This window comes from Mus musculus, chromosome 1 (assembly GCF_000001635.26).
Source record: "Mus musculus strain C57BL/6J chromosome 1, GRCm38.p6 C57BL/6J".
NCBI classification, from domain to species: domain Eukaryota; kingdom Metazoa; phylum Chordata; class Mammalia; order Rodentia; family Muridae; genus Mus; species Mus musculus.
Window position 1 is genome coordinate 14273345 of NC_000067.6, and position 25650 is coordinate 14298994.

At 41.7% G+C, this 25650-nt stretch overlaps 1 protein-coding gene across 15 annotated transcripts in view; it reads right to left on the reverse strand.

The window, feature by feature from the left end:
* Eya1 (EYA transcriptional coactivator and phosphatase 1) overlaps positions 1-25650 on the reverse strand; it is a 142083-nt gene that overhangs the window by 104392 nt on the left and 12041 nt on the right. For 9 of the 15 annotated variants that reach the window (XR_001780756.2, XR_003950638.1, XM_006495452.4 and 6 more), the window contains 3 exons: positions 9777-9854; positions 1190-1259; positions 721-866 (listed from right to left, as the gene is read on the reverse strand). Coding sequence is in view for 13 of the 15 variants with exons in the window: in XM_006495452.4 (XP_006495515.1) it covers positions 721-866; positions 1190-1259; positions 9777-9854 (294 nt within the window). In the remaining 2 variants the exon portion in view is untranslated. The remainder of the gene's footprint in view (positions 1-720; positions 867-1189; positions 1260-9776; positions 9855-25650) is intronic. The other 6 variants (XM_006495451.4, XM_017315348.2, NM_001252192.1 and 3 more) reach the window with 2 other exon arrangements.

Below are 25650 nucleotides of genomic sequence, written 5' to 3' on the forward strand. Positions count from 1 at the left end.
GATTTAATTGGTTAAAAAAATGCAATCACAACTCATTGAAGAAAATGTATTTAGGATTTGAAGTCTTCTGTAAACAGAACTTTGGGATTTGGCTGGATTTATTTTTAATTTACAGGTTTTGGCCCATTCACAATTGAGTTAAATTACACCAAGATAAAGATAATCTCCAGGTGGGAAGGAGCAAATGGCATGTGAGCTTTGACTGTTTCCTGATCCTCGTCTTCAAAGTGCGGTGCGGGAGGTGATATATAGATCACTTTTCCTAATGGGTGATAATGCTGAAATTTGATCATGTAACCACCCCCAGGTTTGGGGCAAGCAAGAGTTTGTTGAATTCTGCATGTACTTCCTTAATCATAGCTGGGTATCTGATAAACAGGAAATGGATCTTTACACCAAAAGACTTCATTCATAGAAGTTTTATCACAAATATGCACAAAAATACTTTGGATTCCAGAGCCAAGTGCTCAGATACCAAATTCAGATATAAGCAGAGAGAAAGGTAAGTAAGGGGCCTACAACCCAGGCAACCTGTTAACTACCTCTGACCTCATGGTAAGAGGTCACTGTCTGCACAAAACTCACTAGCAAGAATTACAGAGACTTTATAATAAATGGGGAACATTGAGAAGTGGCCCAACAGCCTCATTGTTGAAGCACTTGAGCACACAACATCGGCCCACCAGAATATATCATGAGAATAATGGTCCAGTGACTCACCATAGGAGGAAATTCCATAGGGCTGTCCAGGCTGTGGGTACGTGGCGTAGGCTGTGGCTTGTTGCATTCCTGTGGTAAACTGTGTTTGCCCATATGCAGCCATAGTTTGTGAGGAAGGGGTAGGGAGAATATGTGGGTATGATCTGCTATTTGTCAGGAATGACAGAAAATAGAAAGCCCATGCATTAGATGGGAACATGCAAGGTAACAATGAACAACTGCATCACAAATTCCAGTTAAAGAGTCTCTGACAGTTAAACTTTCCACTAGCATTGACAAAGCACTTCAAAGGACTCCAGTGCTACCAGGCGGTACTTAAAATAAATTTACATATATATGCATTTAATTAAGCCTCTACAAAATTCACTTCTACTTAAATTAAGATGTAACATGGGCAAAGACATGACTTAGAATAAGGTAAAGTCTACATAGAAAAGTCACATACTGATTAAGAGAAAATACATCTTACTTGGAAGGATAAATCTGTGGTGGAGAGAACGGGTGAGCTGGTCTTGGACTAAAGCTGCTGCTTCCGAGAGCTGAGGAAAAAGACAACAGACATAGAGCGCACACAGTGAGTCAGGGAACCTGCGGATCACACTTCTGAACATGCAGAAAACCAGAAACAACCAACCAAATGTAACACTGTACCTGACCTCTGTGATCTGTAGACTGGGTGATTTCATATAGCATGTCAAAGAGAGCTGGAGAGATGTGTCATCAGATAAGAGCATGGACAGCTCTTCCAGAGGACACAGGTTTGATCCCTAGCACCCACCGACACATCTGTAACAACCATCTGTAAACTCAGGTCTAGAGAATCTGATGCCTTATTGTGACCTCCTCAGGCCATGTACATACATGGTATAGAGACACATGCAGGTAACCCACCCATACACCTAAAATAAATACGATCCTTTAAAGAGATGGGCACATACATGCTGATTGAATGGTTCTGATTTTAAATAAACTTTTTAAAACCGAAGATATAGCCATAAATACTCTTCAAAGTGCTTTGATGGTAGACTGCTGTCTCCCAGAGGAAAGCCGGGATGAATCAGAGGTAGGAAACTGATAGGTCCCCTGCCGATTGTCCATACACAGCAGGAACACACAAACCTCAGCATGTATTAGCAAGAAACATGGTCTAATCTCTCTGGCGAGGCAAAGGGAGTCAGTCACATTTGCCAGTGTTGATTTAACAATGCAGTTTAGTAAATCTACATCCCCCAATGTCTTTAATGTCTCAGGTTGCACGCAAAGCCTATTTGTTCTTGGGCTGCCTTGTGTGTTCCTGTTCTGTTAGCTGTATGTGTTCTTCTTGGATGTTCAAGCAAATATTTTTCCTCCTTAAGGAAGCAGTCAGCATTAAAGCTAAACTTACTTTCTTTTAAGCAGATTCTCTTGATTCTGGTTGTTTCAAAAAATTTACCAGGCTTCTATCAAATGCTCTTCAATACTCATTCAAAAAGCAAAAACCCATTTTCAGTAGTAGAAGAGTTTTAAAAAGTTGGCTGTTGTTTTAAGTAGGACAATTTACCTGTGTAAAACAACATGCATTTATTTGTGACTACATATTTTCCCCTTCAAATTTCCCAATGTCCCCTTGACTAAAATGCATAGTGTGGATGCAGTTCTTATAGACTGTGACATGGCTGTTTTCTTCTCCCATTAATTGTCACTGCCATCAGGGGCTCTGTCACGTAACGTCTGCATCCCACTCTCAATGTCATGTCTCATGCACTTAGAGAGCCACATGCTTTCTCATTTGTCTCACAATGCATTTATGTGTGTCACACTTCATTTCCCAATGGGTAATTAGAAGAAGAGGAGATTTTGATTAGAATCTCAGGAGAGATGAGCTATCCTTCTCCATTCAAATAAATAAGACTGGTTCTAGGGACAACCAACAGATCTGGGTACATTCTAGCCACACACACTGCCAGATTTCCACCATTGCTGTCACCTTAGAAGGGACAGAATCCACATGAAAGGGGTTGCAGGACAAACTGGTTCACATGCCATAGCTTTGGGTACTTACTGAATACCTACTTGGTCCCAAGCCCCTGGCAAGATGCTGCAGAAGCAATCTCATGGCAAGATAAGCCCTGTCCTCCTCGTGGGAAGCTTTGGGAAATGCTCCACTTTCTGGAGGGAGGAAGTAGTAACCAAACACTGAGACTCTGAGGGATTCCTGACACTTGTCTGGGACAAGTAGGTGTCTTGACACCTATAGGGACAAGCTCTTCCACTCCCCTTCTTCTCTAGGCATTAAATGAGGACAAGGGCAAAGTAGAGTGTCTTCAGGTAGCTGAGAAGAACTATCTCTCCTGAACAATCAGAGTTCAAAATAGTTGTTTATAAAACAAATGCCAAAAGCCATCTACTAAAGGAAACTGCAGAGACACCCTCTATTCTTTTCTAGATCTAGGTCTGTTTTCCAACTCCTGGGTCACCGTTCCTTAAAACAAAGAAACCACTGGGAGATACAGTTGGCTATTGTCTTAGTCAGGGTTTCTATTCCTGCACAAACATCATGACCAAGAAGCAAGGTGGAGAGGAAAGGGTTTAGTCAGCATACAATTCCATACTGCTGTTCATCACCAAGGAAGTCAGGACTGGAACTCAAGCAGGTCAGAAAGCAGGAGCTGATGCAGAGGCCATGGAGGGATGTTCCTTACTGGCTTGCTTCCCCTGGCTTGCTCAGCCTGCTCTCTTATAGAACCCAAGACTGCCAGGCCAGAGATGGTCCCACCCACAAGGGACCTTTCCCCCTTGATCACTAATTGAGAAAATGCCTTACAGTTGGATCTCATGGAGACATTTCCTCAACTGAAGCTCCTTTTTCTGTGATAACTCCAGCTGTGTCAAGTTGACACAAAACTAGCCAGTGCAATTGACCCCTTGTCAACTTGACACACAAACACATCACTAGTAAGCCTCAACCCTTAATTTCTTATTCATCCCCAAGATAAAAACAACTTCAAAAGTCCCACAGTCTTTACATATTAAAAGTCAATCCCTTTAAAATGTCCAATATCTTTAAAATCCAAAGTCTTTTCACAATTAAAAGTCTCTTAACTGTGGGCTCCACTAAAATAGTTTCTTCCTTCAAGAGGGAAAATATCAGGGCACAGTCACAATCAAAAGCAAAAATCAATCTCTAGCCATCCAATGTCTGGGATCCAACTCATGATCTTCTGGGCTCCTCCAAGGGCTTCACTTCTCCAGGCTTGTCCTTTGTAGCACACATGTCATCCTCTAGGCTCCAGATGCCTGTACTCCACTGCTGCTGCTCTTGGTGGTCATCTCATGGTGTACTGGCATCTCCAAACACTGCATAACCCCTTCAGTCCTGGGCCGCCACTTGCAACTGAGGCTGCACCTACACCAATGGCCTTCCATGGCCTCTCACAGTGCTGAGCCTCAGCTGCTCTGCGTGACACCTTCATGCCTTCAAAACCAGTACCACCTGGGTGATCCTTACACATTACCAAGTCCAGCCACAGCACAAGGTACAACCTTGGCTATCTCTGGAACACAGCCTCTGTGCTCTCAGAAAACACTTCCCAGAAGATGTCACCTCAATGATGCTGGTCTCTTCTTAATCACCGCTAATTTCTTAGCTCCAGCTAACCAACATCAATAGTTCCAGTAATGCAAAGTTTTTGCTTTAGTAGTTCTGGTATCTTGTTAATCACAACTGATTCTTCAGCCCCAGCTAACCAGAACTACAGAATCTTCATAATCAAAACAGCAATAGCCCTAAAAAGAGCCTTTAATTTTCCCTCTGAAATTTCACAAGCCAGACCTCCATCTTCTGCACTGTTCTCAACATTATCTTCCAAGCTCCTACACATCTGACAGAGCTCTTAACAACTAATGGATCTTCAAGCCCAAAGTTCCAAAGTCCTTCCACAGTCCTCCCCAAAACATGGTCAGGTTGTCACAGAAATACCCCACTATGCTGGTACCAATTTGTCTTAGTCAGGGTTTCTATTTCTGTACAAACAACATTACCAAGAAGCAAGTTGGGGAGGAAAGGGTTTATTTGGCTTACACTTCCATAGTGCTGTTCATCACCAAGGAAGTCAGGACTGGAACTCAAGCAGGTCAGGAAGCAGGAACTGATGCAGAGGCCATGGAGGGATGCTCTTTACTGACTTGTTCCCCTGGATTGCTCAGCCTGCTATCTTATAGAACCAAGACTACCAGCCCCGAGATGGTCACACCCACAAGGGGCCTTTCCCCCTTGATCACTAATTGAGAAAATGCCTTACAGTTGGATCTCATGGATGCACTTCCTCAACTGAAGCTCCTTTCTCTGTGATAACTCCAACTGTGTCAAGTTGACACAAAACTAGCCAGTATAGCTATCATATAGTAAGTCCGTGAAATGTGTTTTCCAAGTATATGCATTTTGTGTGTGTATGTCTGTGTGTGTGTGTGTACACGAGGGTACATGCACATGAAAGTAATGAGAACTGGGGGCTACAGGGTGTGGAATCTAAGTATAGAACCTGAATCAGAAGTTAACTTCAGCTCAAATCAAGTCCCAAATCTCATATGTGGGGTCTCTCAAGTCCTTCACCCCCAGCTTCTACTACTGAGGTTGAGTGCTAGGCCTCATAGGAGCCTTGTGAAGACTAAGTGAGATGATTCACAGGAAGTGGTTCATACAATGTTTATATGAATAAAGAATCTTCTCTGATTCTCACCACCCATTTGTCCCCAACCTTGCCCTGCTTTCTGTTATTGACATGGTATGTGTGTACATGTGTGCATGTGTGTGCAGGGGTATATGGAGGCAAAGGATAGAGGCTAACCTTGGGTATCTGTTCTCAGACACTGATCCCTTTATTTTTTGAGACAGGGTCTCTGACATGCTTGGAACTCACAGATTAGGCTGAGTGGCCAGTGAATCCCAAGGGGCAGCTTGACTCTATCTTTCCAGGACTAAGAATACAAGCATGGGTCATAATGACTGGCTTTTTAAGGCGGGTTATAGGATCAACCGTAAGTCTTCATCCTTGCACACAGTTACTTTACTGCATGAGCTATCTCCCCCAGCCTCACCTCTATAATAAGCACAATCACCAGCTGTCCAGAAAATGGTAGAATTTTTGACCCATGGTTTACATACAAGGTCTTCAGGATACATAGAAGTAACATCTTTGAAGATGGGGTTTGGGGACACAAGCACACCAACCTCTGAACCCATCTCCTATGGCATCTTACCATCAAGGCACACACTCCTCTCATAGTCTCCATGGAAACTGGAAACCTCAGTCACCATCTCATGTCCTTCTTCCATCCACTCATCCCAAATCCTAAAGCAGCCTGCTTATCTAGCCATGGCTTACATGCCCAGCCCTAAAGCAGCCTGAGGATCTAGACATGGGTTGCGCACCCAGCCCTCATCCAGGACATAAGCCCTGCTTCAGCTTCTCACCATGTCACACTGAGATGAGTACAGCAGCCATGTGGACACTTAGGTACAGCCTCCATCACACTCTACCCTCCCTCTCTCCTGCCACCACAAAGACTGTGCTTCAGTGAAGTCACTCCACATCCCTCTCTAGCTCACAATCTTGTAGCCACTCACATTACTCAAGGAATAACTGAATTCCTCTGCAGAGGACTCGAGGAAGCCAAGGCTTTCATACCCAGCTGTTTCTGGTACAATGCAACCAGCCTGGACTTCGGGACTCCTATACACATTGTCCATTTTATGTTTGTCCTGGATGTTCTTCACGATAGACCCCCCTGCCTTATAGGACTTTTCTTTTCTCTGATTGGAAACCTGGGTTGCTAAGCCTTAAAGCAGTGGCTCTCAACCTTCCTAACACTGAGACCCTTTAATACAGTTCCTCAGGTCGTGGTGACCCCCAGCCATAAAATTGTTTCATTATTACTTCATAACTGTAATTCTGCCACTGTTAGAAATCATGATGTAAATATCTAATATGACATGTATCTGACATGTGACCCCTAAAGAGGTTGCAACCAACAGGGTGAATACATACTGGGTGAATACATAGTCCATGTTCAAGAGCTCCAGCTTTGTTTAGACCTCTGACTGTATGTCTGGCCTCTTTTACATTTCTAAGCTGCCTCCTCATGCGTTCCTATTTCCCATAGCGTGTTCTCTGTCTCCTCCAACTCTGCAAACTCACAGGTCTCACCAATCCTCACTCTTCAGAGGAAAGCACAGACTGAATTCACGATTCACAAATTCGTGTTTTACTTTACTGAGCAAAGATGAATGCTTTGCCACAGGTATTGAAAATACAAAGCTAACAAGGGGCAGCATCTCTTCAAATTCTGAAATTCTGTTACCCTCCTCTAGTAAGACTGTTTAACTTGTGATTTAACAATACTACTTTTTAAATCTATAAGTGCCATACACACACACACACACACATCCAATAAAGAAACTCTGGAAAATAGACAAAAGCAGAAAAAAAAATTCAAAATGTATACTGCTACCCAGACACAAACACCATTTTTGTTCTCATATATAGAAACACATTCTTGCAAAGAAATTGCCTTTCGGGCTGGAGAGATGGCTCAGTGGTTAAGAGCACTGACTGCTCTTCTAGAGGTCCTGAGTTCAATTCCCAGCAACCACATGTTGGCTCACAGCCATCTATAATGGGATCTGATGCCTTCTTCTAGTGTTTCTGAAGACCATTACGGTGTACTCGTATAAATAAAATAAATAAATCTTTAAAAAAAAGGAAAGAAATTGTTTTTCTTTAAAAATAAAACCATGCTCACACTAAAGATAGTACTCTTTTATTTTATTTTGTATTATTTTATTTTATTTTGGTTTTGTGAGACAGACTTTCTCTGTGTAGCCCTGGTTGTCCTGAAACTCACTCTGTAGACCTGACTGGCCTCGAACTCAGAGCTCTGCCTGCCTTTGGCTCTGAGTGTTGGGACTAAAGCTATGCATCACCATAGATTTCCAAGATCGTATTCTATAGACGCTGCCCTTTCACTTCATAGAACTAAGATTTTATCAGGTCACTGTTTTGTTTGTTTGGGGTGTGTGTGTGTTTCTACATATACATTGTATATAGGTATTTATGCATGTTCATATTTACACACGTGTATAATAGCTGTGTAGGAATGAATCTGCCATATAGACAGTGCTTCCTTTAAATTCTTCTCTGCTTTTATTTCTAGTTCAATACTCACATATTATCTTTAATCATCTCTGTGGCAAGGTATTATGTATGCTTTGTGTGTGTGTGTGTGTGTGTGTGTGTGTGTGTGTGTGTGTAGGGGTGTTTCTGGCTTCTGGCTTCAACATTAATAAATTCCAACTTTACCATCCTGTGTACTCCAAAGTTTCAACCTGCAAACTTTTTGAGCTTTAGTGTTTAATATATCTGGCATCTTCAGGCAGTTGGTACTCTCATCCAACATACCCTGAATTACAGGGCAAGACATGTTCCACATGTGCCTAGCTCTACTTCTCTATGTCTTGCTTGACTGACCCAAAGGCCATTGGTTATAGATGACTTAAACTTTACATCATAAAAGAATCGCATCCCCCATGTTCCCATTCCCACTTCCAAAATTTTACCGCAATTCTTCAATATTTCTTAATCAAACTAATGAAAAACTTCTCTCTTGGATTCATAACTATAAATAGTTAACGTAAGTGTCAACCTGTCCTTTGGTGTCTCCCATTGCATAGAGCCTAAAACAACTCCAGGCAAAACTTGCTGGTCTCCTTGGACTCTGAAAGCACTCCCTCTGTAGTATATCCACATTGCCCACAAAGTACCCATAGGGAATGGCATTGCCAACTCCCACAGCTTCATGTCCTCCGTGCTATGCACCCCTCCAATGTGGTAACCAATCTGTCAGTTTCCACACGCCCCCAACCCCCATGGTTCCATGTGAGCTTTTGCTCTTTTTTTCCCAGATCCAAGTGTAACCATCTAGTCTGGGATGTCTTTCTAATAGTCTATCTTGGCCAGATCTCTACCAGATCCCCATGTGGATGCTCTTCAACCTTGGTTTTTCCCTCTGCTACTGTCAAACCACTAGGATAATTTTTCAGTTGTTCATCCCATTAAGCCCTGAACTGGGACCATTTTCATATATCCATGAATTTATGATGGCTCAAATCACATTGCCTGGGAGGAGCCATATGCCATCATTTGTGTTTTGAAAGAAGAAAATGACATAATGCACTCTGTTATTTTCTTATTGTTCCCACCTAATATCATTAGTACCAAAATTGTGCATGTATAATTAATTTTATATCTGCAAGTAAGTTCTTTCCATTGTGATATGTTGTAAATATATGATTCTAAGAATTTGACCATCAGTCATAAATCTGAGAAGGCAGAGTATTCTAAAATACAGATCTTAAAAACAGAGGAGACCTTAAAATTATAGCAGACAATACAACAGAGGTATACAACTTAAAGAGTGCTTCTGACAGAAATCAGTTTTCATAAAAATAATCCACTCTGGGTGTCATGGCAAGTGTGTGGCAAAGGTCTCACAGGAGGTTATGCCACCATCAAGTTCTTCGGAGTATTTCCGTTCTGACAGACATGAAGTGTGTGTGCTGTTTTCTAGAGGATGTGCTAATGTGGAAGTAAGGAAAACCTAGGAATACCACACTGTTTCCCAGAATCAACCTAACATAGACCCCCTTCAGATGAGAGTCACGCTTGATGCTACTAAGTCTACTTAGGATGCTTTCAAGAGTCAAATTTTGCCTACGCAGACTTGCATGATCGGAAAAAAAATGATACAAATAAACAGAGAAGCATCATTCACATATAAAGTTAATTTTGTTGAAGAGAGGAGAAGAAAAGCCCATTTGCTTTCTTCTTTTGAAACTAATGTCACTTGCAAACACATCAGAGGGACTACAAAGCCTGGGGCTGTTCATTTGCTATTGGAGGAAAGCTGTGTCTTCCATCTGTATCCGCAAATACTCACTGACATGAACACATATAGTCGAATAATAAGCTCAGAAAAGCAATGCTTAGTGCGAATGGGAAAATCTCATTTTTGTTCCTTACCTGAACCTGAGAAACTGTCTAAAGACCCGTCTGCTGCTGTTGAAGCTATTTCACTGCTGCTCATTGGCTCTGTTTTAACTACAAAAGTAAACACATATCATATACTGAATTAGTAGTCATTTATAAAGGTATGGGAAAGAAAATATAACATCCAAAATAATGAGAAAAATCATTTTATAATACAATATTTTCATACTTGGACATAAATCAGATTTTTATACTAGACACTCTTTTGAAGAATTCACATGTCAAATTTCTTCTCTGTAAGAATGTGCATTTTTCTGTTACAGATTACCTTTTAGATTAGTGGTTCCAACCTTGCTAATGCTGCAACTCTATTTTTAGTAGAGTTTCTCATGCTTCAGTGACCCCAACTATAAAGTTATTTTATTGCGACTTCATAACTGTAATTTTGCTACTGTTATTGATCATAACGCAAATATCTGATATGCAGAATACTTAGTATGTGCCCCCCGTGAGGACTGAGAAACAGAGGCTGAGAAACACTCCTTTAAATGATGAATTAATTTTGCTGTTACAGTATGTACTTACTAATTTGCTTATTAGTAAAAATATTATAATATAGATAACATACAATCTGAAATTACTTCTTGGTGTTTATACAGAATCTATTATTTAGCCAAGCAATAGGAAGGAAAAATTAAAAAGAGTTTGAAGAAGCAGGGAAAAATAAGTGGCCATTTTTAAGCCTAGCAGGTTCTATGGTGATTTTGAACATGTGTGTTCATATGCACCTACTACTACTATTACTACTACTACTACTACTACTACTACTACTACAACACACACACACACACACACACACACACACGAGGAGTTTTCACATGAACATTATAAGTAGATGTCAGATAGTAATTTTAAAACAATTCCTTACATGGTTTTTAAACAAAGTTGGGAGAAATACACACACATGCACACACATGTGTGCACATACATGCACACATCCCAAGACTAATGGAAATCATTCTGCCTGATTGTTTTCATGTAGACCGCACAACAGTGAGACTCAAATTCTGAGTCAAGTTTTCACTTTTCTGCCAGTTGTTTTGGGTTAGAAGTCTTAGTTGATGCTAATGCATGCTGACAGAAGCCTGCCTTTGCCTTCTTCCCAGCATGACACCACCACCTAATGTTCTTACTCTTCATAACCACGGCATTGCCACCACAGCTGTAGGAAAGCCAACAGTAACTCTAAGGGAGTTTCCTGCACAAGATGTCCAAATTATACTTAATGTTCCTTTAAAGACCTGAAACAAGGCCCTCATCCAATCATGTGATCACAATTGCTCTGGTCCCCTTTCTAAACAGATCACCAGTGGGAGACTACTCTGAACCATGTCACAGGATTTTCCCTGTCCAATTACATTAGTGCAGAAGAGGCCTGTGATTGGACAGATAAAAGGGAGGCAGAGCTAAGAGTTGCAGAGACAGAGAGCGTCTCAGTTGGAGAAAGGAGAAGGCAAGATGGCAGTGAATGTGAACCAATGTGACTTTTACCAGTCACAGGTAGTTATGATGTCATAAGGTTAGAATAATTGTGATAAAGCTTTTATCATTATTACTATTATTATTATTATTGGCTCTGAAATTATTGTATTGGCATCCTTTAAATGAGAATTTATTGATAGATATATCAGATTGGTTAATTATAAGGTTTAAGAGTTTTGATTTACTTGGTTACTGGAATGTGGAACCGCCAATGGTGGAGAGGGACTACTGTCCAGGAACAAGAGAGGCAGACGCTATGAGGGCTGAGGAGACACTATGAGGGCTGAGGAGACACTATGAGGGCTGAGGAGACACTATGAGGGCTGAGGAGACACTATGAGGGCTGAGGAGACACTATGAGGGCTGAGGAGACACTATGAGGGCTGAGGAGACACTATGAGGGCTGAGGAGAGTTACTGGCAGCTGGAGCCCGAGAGCATGGTCTGGTCCCACTGGAGAATTAGCAGGATGAGAGGAGCAGGAACATGGAGAGTTGGCAGGTTCTCATTTTTTAATATTTCCCATAACGGAATCAGATACCTTTTGCTAAGCAAAAGGGTAAAATGGGATAAGATGAAAACTGACCATGTAAAATGCCTACTATGGGTTAGCTTTTTTAGGATGTTATCACTGTAAGAAACCCTTAGGTCCTTACAAGGTCTCAGAAACTCCTTAGTTAGTTGCTACCTTGTTGTCTCTCTCACATGTAAAAACCGAACCTAGAGACTAGGAAGTACTCAAAACTGCGATTTAATTTGGCAAGTTCCTTTATTCTGAGGCCCATGACCAAGGCTCAGTGAAACGATAGATAATAAGTAGCACTTTGCAAAAAGTAGAGTTGGGAGAAGGCGGCCCAGGCTCACTGTCACAGGCTATGGTTTGATTAGAGAGCAGGACTCTGCCAGTTCCCACCCTCGGAGCTTCCAGGCTAGTGAGCTTACTGGATGATCTCAAGTAGAAACTCCCTGCCAAGATGTCAAGAAAAGAAGAACAACTCTTCTACTGCCTTTATTGTTAGTCCAAATTGCTTCTAAGCCTGCCAAATCTAAAGTCAATGATTCTATAGCTTGAACTATACAATTGATCTGAGAAAGTTTACCTACAACAAAACCCCTTCTATATCTGTTCCCCTGAAATCGACATCTCTCCATGATCACACTCAATCAAGTGGCAACTCTTACTCCCACCAGGAACTTCAATTGTTCTTGAAATCCATTAAAATTCGGGAAAAAAGAAAGGGAGGGAAGATGATACTCTCTTTGAGGTCTCAAGATCATTGCCTCTTTGCTGTCATTCAAATACAGCCATCTATACACTAAAAACCAGAGTCCCACTGAATCTAGATTCTAAATAGGCTCTCTGTTAAAGAGGAGATGATTTCCACAGAATAACTACCAGGATGTGCATGATTCTATCAGTCCTGTAATAGAATACGTTGATCAACAGGAGCCTAATGATTTATTGTGATGTAAGATATTCTCTGAGGGGCTGAGGAGATGGCTCAGTGGATAAGGAGCTTGCTGTGTAGGCATGAATAGCTGAGTTTATATCTCCAGGGTAAACTATGCATGGCAGCATGCACTTGTAACATCAATGCTGAAGACAGAGTGAAGACAAGTAGATCCCATGTGCTGGGATTAAAGGCATGCACCACCTCTGTCTGGCTACTCTGGCATTTTTGAGGCCGGTTATACACCAGCTGAAGAACTGAAGAGACAAAGACAGTATGTGTCCACTTAAGTCTTACTCACTCCATCTTACCTGAATGATCACACAGAGCAATATGCTGCAAAGATGATAATTGAACATCTCTCTGAAGCTTTGAGTTTTAAATACCATGTGCTGCTTTTTTACAAAAGGTACTGTACTAAGACCTCAGTTTACTGGAAACTAGTCTTTTTTTTTAAATTCTATTATTGACAGTCCTACATCTCTTTTTCCCTTTGCTTCCAGTTCTGACTCTGGGCAACAGTCTCATAGTTCTTTGAAGTATGCAGAAATTTTATCATGTGACTATACACTCCAGACCTCAGCTATCCTGGGACATTGCTACTTTTCAGATGTTCCACAAACATCCATCTACCAATGCCTTTGAGCATCGGTGTTGGGGTCAGAACATTTAATCACCTGCTGCTGGGTTTTCTACAGTTTAATTCTTTGGACCTAATCATCTTTTTTACATGATTTTTAAAAATTATTAATGTTACCAAAATATAATACAGATTCACAAAATGTTATGAGAAAGATCTGGTACCAAGAAGGAGCTAAAAATATGTTCACAATCATCACTAATAGAAACAGCAAGCAGTATAAATTCTGCTCCGTGGAACACCCATCTCTTTTCTATTGGAAAGAAGAAATACTATGAAGTAAGAACAAATGTAGAGCTGAAAGTCCCAGCTTATTACTAAGAGTACTGCAGTCTAGCTTTACACCAAGAACGCAGGCCTAGAATAAGGTACTTAATGTTGGGTACCTCCCTTTCCCCAACTGTCACTGGGTATTATATACTCAGATGAGAATAAAGAAAGAAAAAGATTATAATAATTTCAGCAGCACCCTGGGTCCAGGGGCCAAGCTTTATAATCACCTTCTCTCTTCATACAGTATCTCTTTAAGCATGAGAAATTAAAATATTTTTCTCCCACTGGTTGAGTTGTAGGCTAGGAAAATATTCTGCCATGGAACTACATCCCTGGCTCCAAACGCATTTTTGAAGGTACAGAAAACAATGTTAAAATCTATCAGAAGCCCCAGATTAAAGCCAAGCTTACGCTGCCAAAAGAAATGTGAGGATCTAACAGGAAAAAAAAATCAATCAGTGGGCCTTCCCTAAGGAATGCCAAATCAAATTAAGCAAGGTTTCTCAGGAATAACTCAAGGAGGCAGGACTTAATCATGATTACATTAAGAAAACTAGTGCCTTGGACATTACTGTCGTCCGTGTATGCTTCTCCTGAAGAAGCAAGCCAGCAGGAGAAGGATAGTGTAGGGGTAGCAGTGAGCAGCAATTTCAGAATAAATGTGGAAATTCTACCATTCTTTACAAAGTAAGTAAGGTGACACATGAAAACAAGAACCCCTCTTTTTATACTATAAATGGAGACTCTTGACTATCAGCCCACTGCGACAAGGTGAGATTAGCTGGGACAGCAGTCAGCCAACTAGGCCCTGCCAGGTTCATCAACTTCTGGACGAACTTTAAATGTTATGGTCATGAAAACACATCTCCAAACTAACAGGGCAATCAGAGAAGTGTTCAATCCATAAGTGATCATTCTCCCATATATAAGTTCATACCTAAATGATAGCTCTGCTTGCTGGACCTACGCCAGCCTGTGCTGTGATGGATTTGCACAGAAAAACACATGGCTGCGGAATGGCATCAGGCTGGGTGAGCATCAGTCCTGAACCCCCCACTCTAGCCACTCCCCCTCCCCAGACAGTATCTAACCTCATCTTCCTGCCGCTCCTTGCTTGGCATAAGCCCAGACACAAAGGGACTTGAGAAACCCACTTTGTCAGTCTTCTGCTTCCCATGCTTGCTTCCTCTCAGCTGTGACAAAAACCTCATCACCTCTAAGAAACATCCCACTGTCCTCATTCACTCCCTTCCTCCAGACCCATTCAGAACGTGCATCAAAACAGCGGTCTTCCCAAATCTCTGTCTGTTCTCCCCTGCCAACCTCAGCAGCCTCACGTAGCCAGTGTGGAACCCAGGGCCTGCCATGCCACGGCTCCACTCTGTGGGCTGTGTGGGTTCCGATTCCCTAACGAAGTTTTATCAAAGCTAATCACAGAATGGGCTCATTTGCATGGCCCACTCCAGCCAGCTGCTCTACACAGTGAGCATGATAGAACAGACACAGTTAACATGCATGGGGCAGTCTCTGTCTTCCATTTCAATCTCCATTGATCCTTTCCCACATTCCTCCGTCTGTAAGCCACGCCTCATTCCCCACCCACATGTCCTCAGCAACTATTTTATAGAGAATACTGAAGCGGCATTAAATTGTTCCTCTTCCTGCAACATGTCGGCTGATGAAAACAGTTAAAAGTTCCTGTCCTTGGTCAGGGATTGCTTTCTGCACCAGCACCTTCTTCCTCCTCGGGTCCCTCTCTTCCAGGCTTCCTTTGAAGCGATACCTCACTGCTTGGCTTCACAGGATCTTCACTTCTCACAAAGCAGGTTCTCTTCTACCCAGGGCCATGGGCTGGACTCCCTGAACACATTGTGTATGCAGGGCTCAGAACAGAACACAGGGCCTTAAGCTACTTTGTGCTCTGCCCTACCTCTCTCCTCCTTATTCATGGACTGTCTCTCAACCACAGTCCTTTCCAAGCTGTCTTCCTGGGCACTTGCTTTTAAATTGTCAGCATCAACTGCCTTTTCTACTCCACTAATCCTTCGGTTACTTCCTTACACGGCTTTTCCCAATTTCCCACATTAAACTTTTCTTGGTTTGACTCTTTTAAGCCTTCTAAATAAACCCTTTTCTGCAACAGTTTTCCTTTAAGTCATTGATTCCTTTTTTCTACTGTACTATCTTTCCTCTCCCCCTACCCCCCACCCCCCACCAGATTGCTTGCCTCTGTCTACTCTGGGGTTCCATAATTCTAATTCCTTCCTACCTCACTCCATTTTCTTTCACAATAATTTTTCTGGCCATCCATACCTTTGAAAAATGATTTTTACATAAACAACTCCTCAATCTTCATCCATATACACACAATGTTGTCTGGATTAAACCTGACCCACATCCTGACTAAACATACCACCACCTCCCTCAGAAGCCTTAGCTTTTATGTCACACAGACTGGATGTTTCCCTTCTGGTTGGATTTCTCCTGCCACCTCATTTCTTAGATCCCACTACCAAGCGTTATGGCTTGGATCTTGAGCATGCCTCGGAGACTGATGTAGAGACACGATCTCCTCTGTATGGTGTTACTGAAGGTTGTGAAACTTTAATTTTGTTATTCTTCCTATCTTTTCATGTCCCCACCATGAGATGAATGATTTTCCTGTACCTTATGTTTCAAACATGATGAAGCGCCCTTCCTCTGACAAGAACCTGAAAAGCCAGGATGTGGCCCACTGGAACACTGATAGAGTGTTAGCCAAGTGTGCATAACACTGGCTTCTGTAACCAAAAATGAAGGTGGGGTAGCATATTGAGTCCACCTGTTCACAGACACATAAAATACATAGTCCAAATACCTTTCTTCCTAGTTACCTCAGGTAATTTGTTACAGTGACAGAAAGGTGACAAATCAAACCTATAACTTCTACCACTGTCAACTTTTCCATCTACCTTCTAAACCTCATGATCAGTCTCCTTCCTAATTCCCTTCTGCCTCTTACAAAGGTGGGAAGATTGGAGCAGCAGGTCTACTCACTCAACTGTAGACAATTATATCTTTCAGTGGCCTAGATTTGCACAGTAGTTCTGGTACTAAGGTCTTAGATAGATACACAATAGGCATGAATGAAGTTTTTAGTCTCTATTTATTATGCATTGACTCTTACAAAGCATACAGTCTTGTCTAATTGTTCTGACTCTGTGTGACACTATAGTCTATAAACCACATGCCCCATGTACCCTTATAAACAGACACTTAAACCACAGTGGCCAGGGCTTTCTCCCAGCTCCAGCTTTGCCAGTCTCTTAACTGCTCTCATTAAATATTGGATAACCTTTCCATGGCTGAATTATATACTTCCAAATCCCGCTGAGTCTTCCTTAAAGAAGACTATGACTATGACTTAAGCATAATTGTTTCTCCTTGAACTTTAAAGCCTGTGCCTGTGCCTTTTTCATATATATATCCACTTCAACCCCACTTCATATCTCATAGTCTTAACCATCTTGATGTAGGATAAATTTTTTCACAGCAGGGGAAACATTTTTAAATTGTTCTCTTGACACAACTCAGGCCAATGTATGGCTCACAGAACCCAGTAGTTGTGGAAGGAACAGATCAAGTTAAGAGGTGCACCCACCTGAAGACATGTTTCACTTAATTTAAACCACTAGACACACTGCTCAGGCAAATATAAACATCACTGAAATCTAAGAAAGCTTTTATCCACCCTGCATTATTACTCTGGGAACTTATATGCAAGTTCTCTCATCAAAGTGTCTCATGGACATGACACACAGGCAACACTTGTGCCATTTGAAATCAGGTACAACTTGAGCATTATTATAAAATAAAATATCTTTGGGTGTTTGTTTGTTTAGAGCGTGCCCTTCCTGACTTAGGAAGGAGACAGGGAAATAAATAAATTACCCTAGTTTGGGTAATAATGATGCTGTAGAGATCAAAGAGAGAAAAACACAGCCGAGTAATGGTTCAGATTCAGTGACATCACTTATCCATTCAAAGCTCTGAAACCATAGGCAAAAGTGAAAATGCATGCTTTTGAAAAACCTGTACCAAGTGGTTCAAAAGGAAACAAATGGCACCAAATAAAGGTGGCAAAAAGTGAGTAAAATTCCACACAATAAATCAAAGTAGAAAATCTTCCTAAATATATATTTTATATGCCTGACTTTAAAAAGTTAATTCACCATGTGATTTTTCTTTACCAAAAAAGCACATACAGCTATAAACTCAATGCTTTGCTTCCAGGCAATTCTCACTTAGAAATAAATGAGGCATCTCTTTGTATTTGGACTGAGCCTACAACTTGACGTCTTCCACGGATTAAAGTCATTGTCTCTGTCTACCAAAAGGGGAGAAAAATATTAACTCTTCCAAAGGAGCACAGCTTGTACAACATCATGAATAGAAAGCCATGTTTACCACACTTCACCTTAAGGTGGTATACACTTGGCTCAGGGACTGGGTATTTGCATGTTAGCTGGTAGGCTTCTGGGAAAAGGCTGCATTCTGAGGACTCTGACCAATCAAGACATTAGTCAGTCCATTGATAGTCTTATAATACTGCAGCATTACTGGGAAGTGGTGGAAGGTAGGAAATGGGGTCTAAATGGATGAAGAAGGAAACTAGGGGTCTGCTCTGGAGAGACCAGCCTTGTCACCTGGCCCCTTTTACCTGCCTCTGGACCACTGTGATCTGAATGACTTAACTGTGGGGTGCATGCCCATCAGCAATGATGCTCTCTTTCACCTCAGGCTCGGGTACATGCAGCCAGCTGATCACAAAATGAAACCTTTAAAACTAAAAGCCAAAATACAATCTTCCTCCTTAGCTGCCGGATTCAGCTCCTTGTGTCAGGCATCCCCATCATAGTAAGGAAAATATAACGAACACACACAATCAAGAGGAAATGGTAGGCAACTTGAAGACCTGTTAGTCACAGAAACAGAGCAATGACAGTGGCTTGTGAAGAGGCTGAGGATAGTAGCCCTCTTGTTTAAAAAAAAAAAAAAAAAGTAAATGCAGGCTCCCTAGAAAGGTCCTTTACAATGCTAATTAGCCCCCACCCCCCAACAGTTAGTATTCTTGTCCCACTGGCTCAGGTTCCCAACATATCAAACCCTGGATGGATTGAAACCATACTGGAGCTCACAATCCAAACATTCCCTGAATATGGTGCCAGCTTGCTACCCAAAGCTCTCTCACAGTATCGGTCCCTTTCTCAAAATATTCACTGGCTTCTCCTACTGGCCCAGAAGTTCAAATTCCTCAGCCTGATACTCAGGGTCCTCCAAGAGCTGGCTCCAGTAGACTCCCCCAACCCTATCTCCTATCAATTCCTTCTGCAGCTCAACCTTTCTCCTCCCTATCCCTGAAACTATCCTACCTTTGTTCCCAGTGCTCCCTCATTAGCATGCATTCCAGCTCTTCCCCACCTATTCAAATTCTACCCATTCCCTAAGGGCTCAGATTCCACCTCGGCCTTGAAGCTCTGCCAGAACCTAGCAAGCTGAAGAGCTCTTTCTTCTGAACTCTGAGGGCACTCTTGTTTGCACCAGTGGCTCCTAACCTTCCTGAGAATGAAGCCCTTTTTATGACACCAAAATATTTCAGAACCCAAGGATAGCTTCTTTCTAATCTCCTGATGGAGAAAGTACAGGGTCACAAGACATGCTGTGAAACTACTGACACAAGCTTCACATTTGAGCAGATATAGCAGATGTACACAGGAAAAGGCTGGCCATGTGACTTGCTAATGGCTCACCAAATACACAAATTTGGCTCTATACACAAAACAGTGTTCTCACCTTCAGCTAGCACTCTCCTGCTCTGCATCGTGGTCTGAAGGTCTTAGTCTCCAAAAGCTATTTTGGAACATTATTGTCCTTCAGGTTTTTGCCAAAAGTCAGAATTTGTATCTCCCTCAATGAGACCATGAGCTCCTTAAGTCAGGGTCAGCTGATATTCTTGAACTGCTGAGTTCCTTTTCAATGCTTTGTGCGCAGTAAAAACTTTGTTCTCCCCTTCTATCCCCAATATTGTCTGAAGAAATTTACAAGAGTGTAGAAAGGCAGGAGGACCACCAGGTGACTCACCATAACCGACCACTTGGAGTCACTAATTAATATTTTACTGTTGTGCTCAGCTGACTGAGCTAGGAGTCTGCTAAGCTTTCCTATATCTGTCCTCAAAAAGAAGAAGAGGAAGAAGGAGGAGGAGGAGGATGAGGAATAATAATCTCGTTCATCTATCCTCAAATAAGTTGTGTATGTCAAAGATTTCTTCTAAACAGTTCATCATTCACATCGTTAACATGCATGTTTGTTTATGGCTCCTTCCTTTTTTCAGTAGAATTATCCAGATTGTAAGGTCCAGGTTTTAAATGTGTCCTTCAATGATTTCCAACAGACACCAGCCTTTAGAAACCAAAGGGCAAGCTAAATATTCCCTTTAGCTTGCTATAAGGGATATATAACATAATGGTAAAAAAAGAAAAAGCCCCATGCTAAGAATTTAGCATGTAATACAGCAGTCTCCATTTCTGACATAAGCAATGTCTTGTGTAGCTTTTAGAATGGAGAAGTAATAATTCATTACATAGTTGTGATGTGTTGAGCACCTCTTGTGTGGCCAGTATGTACTGAGCACTTTACAAGCCAGCCATAGCTCCTCTACTCCCCCATGGCAAGCATAAAGAGCATGTATTAGACTTGTGTCCTTTCAAAGATGTGAAAATTGCAGCCTAAAAATATTCCGTAACAGCCTGAGAGATCACATGGCTGGTTTCTCACTGTTGCAGTTAATTTCTCTTCTATAAACCTGCTGAAGAGTGTAAGGTTTCTCGAGCAGAGCCTTCTCGTCCTGGACTGCTCCTCTCTAGAGCTAGAGATAACCCGAAGGTGGCACTGAACAGGCTAGTCTGGGAACACCAGGGCACCGAGGAGAAGTGTATCAGTGTATGTTGCAAATTAGCAGATGGTAAAATCAACCAGTGTTTGAAGATTGGAAGCAGATGATCTGGCTCAGACTCAGAACCTCAATCATATCAATATGGAAGGATGGTTTATTTGCCCAAAATGCAATCAAACCACCAAATGATTAGTACCCCTTTCCTGTCTCTTGCTAAGCCCCAGGAGCTCCCAGATAGTCCCCTTACTCACACTCAATATTAAATGACGGAGTGCTATTAAGTACATCAAGTACTCTGAGTACCTGCAAAAGCTGTTCCGAGATGCCAAAAACCCAGAGTAAAACAGACACTCATCCCTCCTCCTACGGAGGCCCTGCTGTACCAATTCCAAAGGAGAGGCTTCTTTAAAACACAAGCGCCATCATTATTTCATAGCAGCTACTAATGTTTTGAACACATAGCAGATGCCAGTAACGTTCTCTTAATTAGTCTATCTGTCAAGAGTAAATGGGTAATTCCCATTGCACAGCAAGGGTTTAAGAGTCTATCCAATGAACAGAAGCACTTTCTTAGAGTCAGAATGCGTTCAGTCTGCTGCCTGAGGCTCTCTCGGTAGGTACCATTATCATCTTGATTACACAGGTCTGAATCAAAGGCCAGGAGCTGGCTGGAGACTGACTGCCCTGCGAGCCCCACCAGCCCGCTCTGCTGCTCTTAAGACCCACCTTTGTTACATGGCCAGAAATCGCTGAACTGACTCTGAGCCCCAACTAGTCAGCCTGTGAAAGAGGCACTCACTCTCAAATCAGGTTGCCACTTTCCTTCACTTTTCAGTACGGCTCCTGTCTCAGCCCCATCTTAAGGCAAATATGAAATTGGTGCTGAGCTGATATATGTAAACAGGTAGCATGGCTTTGGTAATTTAACCTGTCCTTTCTCACTACCCACCCTACAGCACTGTATTGGTTCAGACACAAACTAAGTCACAGCACTTCTATCTACCTGCCCAAGTTTTGAGCCTGGTATGCAGAACTGGAATCACCTGTCTGGGTTTACACTTTGGCCTCATTTCTCTACACTCTGTGTTGTGTACTTAACACACAACACACACACACTTTACACTGACTGAAGTGTGATGTTTTATTACTCCTTCAATTGTTCCCTTCCTTAAAATTTTTGCCTCCAATTACTTTTGCCATATTTTAAAGATGCTTAGCCCATGTTTATTAACAACATCATTATGCATATCATTATGCCACTTGATTTTACCATATTATGTAGGAGTGGTTTTATCATTGCTAAAATGCAAAGTCCAATAGTTCCACTTGTAAAACAGTAAGTTATTATGGGTCAATTGTAGATTGGCTACTGTAGCTGAAATCAAAGGCTGGCGATGATGTTCACTGTGGCCGTTCGCTGGGTGGACCAACTAATGATGTCCTCAAGAACTGATCCACGAAGATGAGTACTTTCCAAACTGAAGCTTTAACTAGTTCCCTGGATAGTTAATGTGTTATAAGTAATATAATGGGTGCCCTGCTCCTGTCATGACTCATTTACAGGATTTACTTAGTAGCAAGGACATTCATTCAACAAATACCTATTCCAGAGCTGCCAGATATAGGGCACCATGACAGTGACCAAGTCTGTCCTGCCTTCAAGGAACTCAGGGCTCTGCCAGCAAAATAATAGTGTATGTGGATACTGTAAACCTTGCATCTCGGCCAGAATATTAGATAAGCAGATATAAAAAGTCTTCAAGCAGGTAAAGAACTTCAGCAGGCATGAAGTTTGCCATCTAGGAACTGTGTGAATCTCATGTTTCAGAGAAAAGGAATGTAAGGTCTGAGGCAATCCCAGCATGCTTATGTGTCTCCTCTCCAACACAGTCCACTCTCTCTTTGTAAAGCTGCTATCTACCCACCACTGAGTAGAACCAGAGGAGACATATCCTCTATCCCTTTATGCTGCTCATCACCGAGGCATCCTGGCATGGTCTAAGAAATCAGGAATCATTTAAAACAGGCACGGACTTGCCTAAAAGTTCATGTCTTCCTTGAAGGAGCCAGAGGTTTCTCCTAGAAGGCAAGATGTTTTGGGACAAGTACACCTTTGCTTATTCAGAAGAACCAAGGGTAGAGATGTCATGGAGCTCTTCTTCTCTATTAGCAACCAAAAAACTGAACACATTCTGAATCTAGTCACTAATTACCAAGCAGCCAAGGCGCCTGGAAACCCTGGGCCAACTTCAGCAGCAACCATCAGAATCCCTGGGTTTCCTACAAGTATTACAATAGGGCTAGTTTATTAACAGTTGACAGGAGAAAACAGACTGTCCTCCAACTGGTCCACATGTGCTACCTGTTTAATCCTCTCGACTTTCTGTCTTCCAAGAATGCATAGCTTCTAGCTGTCCATGGCTGGTTCTCAAAGCCAGAAGAAATGGGACCATCCACATCATGACCCTCTGAAAAATATTTCCTGAAGTAGAAAGTATTTACTCTGAGCAGTAGCAAAAACGTTTTTTGAATTTCACAAATGTGCATATAATGATGGCTATTGTAATGAAAAGCAGAAATGATTCTCCTTTCCCTTTTCATCTCAAAGAAGCTTAAAGCAAGCAGGGGCTGGCTGACAGAATTATAATTAAGTCAAAAGCTTTGAAAACTAGTTAGAGACAGCTCCCCCAAAGTTAAGCAATTGAAGCAATATGCGGGGCATGTGTGGACACAGAAGAAATCGCCCACACAATCTCACACACAAGATGGCAGGCATAACTAGTCTAGGCAGTCACCATATTGTGAAGTCCACTTTCTGTCAAGGTCACTGCCCTCAGCTTGTATGCAGTCTATATGCACTGCTCAGTGGCATTCTCCATGTTGAGGGTCCTAGCATGGTTGCTGGCTCAGACACTTAGCTAGATGAGGAAGAGCATACATTCCAAAACCCTGGGCTTTGGATTCTGCCCAGAGCTCTTCAGACACCAGTGCAGATTCCAGTGGTACCCATGAAACTTGGTCTTTAACTTTTACAGCTTTCTTTGTAAAACAGGAATCATACCATAGAAGTGGCTATTATTTACATATGGCCTAGCAGTTAATATTAATAGACACAGTAAATTCTTGCTCACTAAGTTCCAATTATGCCACAAGGTTTGCATTACATGCTCATGGCAAGCCTAAAGTGAGAGCTGTTGCTTTCCACGTTGCTCTGATGAGAACAGAGTCACATGGTAGCTCCTCTGCCCCACTTCCTGTGCCATGCAGCTGGGTTCAAACCTCCCTTCCTAACCTTCCTCCTGGCCATTTTCAGGAAGTTTCTGAAGACTTAATAAAGCAAAATGTGGCAAACAGTCAGTGTAATGACCAACAAATTATTCTTAAACAGCTGTTGGCGTTACTAACAGACATGTGAGAATTATTGCCATGTATATAAAACATAGCAAATATTAAATTCTGACTAATAATTTTAATCCTTCATAGGTTTTGCTTTAGAGTAATTTCTAAGAAGCCAATTTTGTGGCCACAGTCAAAACCCTAAAAATGTTATTTAGGAATGCCTTTCCTCATAGTGTCCCTTAATCTCACAGAAACTGAATTATGTGCAGAACATAAACAGGAGTAATATTAGATTAACATGTTTCTATTGACATCAGAATATTCAACCACAGATACACAAATATTGTCAGTAAAACGCAGCAGCAGAGCCTCACTGTACACATTCACTCCGTTGGGAGACTTCCTGTAAACAAGACTGAGTAGAGATACCCTCATCAGCCAGAGCTGTATCTTACTGAAGTATACAGGGAAGAAAACTAGTTCAAATCATTTGCTAGTGTTCTGAACTTTGTAGAAATTACTTTGTAGAAGTCACTTTAAAATAGATTCTGGTAACAAAGATGTGGACAATTGTATCAACCTACCACCCTAAAATATGCAAAACACAATTGAAAAAGTTTGAAATTCGGGCAATTTAGCCACCTAATCCAAGACCACGATCTTGGAAATCTGATACACCAATTCACAGTTACTATTTGAATTACTGCAGGAATTCCTGCAAAGGATGGGAGAGAATTCCTGCTACATCGCCTTTTACATCCTTTAAAAACTGCACATTTCAGGTCTGAGCTTTGCTCCGCCTCCCCCCACCCCCTTAGCCTTTTCCCAGCCCCCATACAACCAAAAACAAACACTCACATTGGCAGTATAGAGCTCATCAATCTCAAACTCCTGCGAATCGAAGACAATCAGAAAAAACAAAGATGTTTAAAAAACTGCTTTGTAAAAAAAAAAAAAAAAAAAAGCTTTGCAAACAAGGCTCTAATTAGGTGTGTAAATAAAAATTCCTTTACTGCTAACTTCACTCACAAGGAAAGTAGTTTGCAAAGACTCCTCACATCATGACTATCAACACAAGGCTTTGCATACTGCAAGCCTGCATACCCACGCACCAGAAAGGAAAGTCTCCCTTTCTTTCACACCGGACACTCTGCTACTCAGCTGACTTTATCCCAAAGCTGATTTCTTTAAAGTTTTATACTCAGAATGACAACAGACAAATCATGCCAATTCAGCCAGAGCCAACTGTAAACTACAAGGAGTGTTGGCTGGTCCTTTGATTAATTTTGATTGAGCTGGGGCTATTTTAATTTTGCACTTAATATCTATCATGGTGTGTGTGTGTGCTCACACTACACGAGAGCATACTGAGAAGTGAGTATTTGATAAGAAATATCTTTCCCGTTATACCTTAGAAGACATTCAGAAGATTAGAGGAGAAGGTTCAGGATCACAGTGCCTTTAACCCTTTCCTAGTATCTCTGGCATAACCTGGTCAACAGTAACTGACTGTTCATTGACTCCCTTAGCAACCTGTGTCTTCCCACAGAGCATTCCCATTGTCAGTCAAGCAAGCATTCTCTGATGCTTACCACTAGAACCTACTTGTGTTCTACATCTCAAAGGTTTAGAAGCTGGGTAACACCAGCTGTGAGTTGCAACAAGAAGCAGAGATGTTGGCATTAAAAAAAATGCAAGGAGTTTTCAAACACACAACAATCAGTTATTA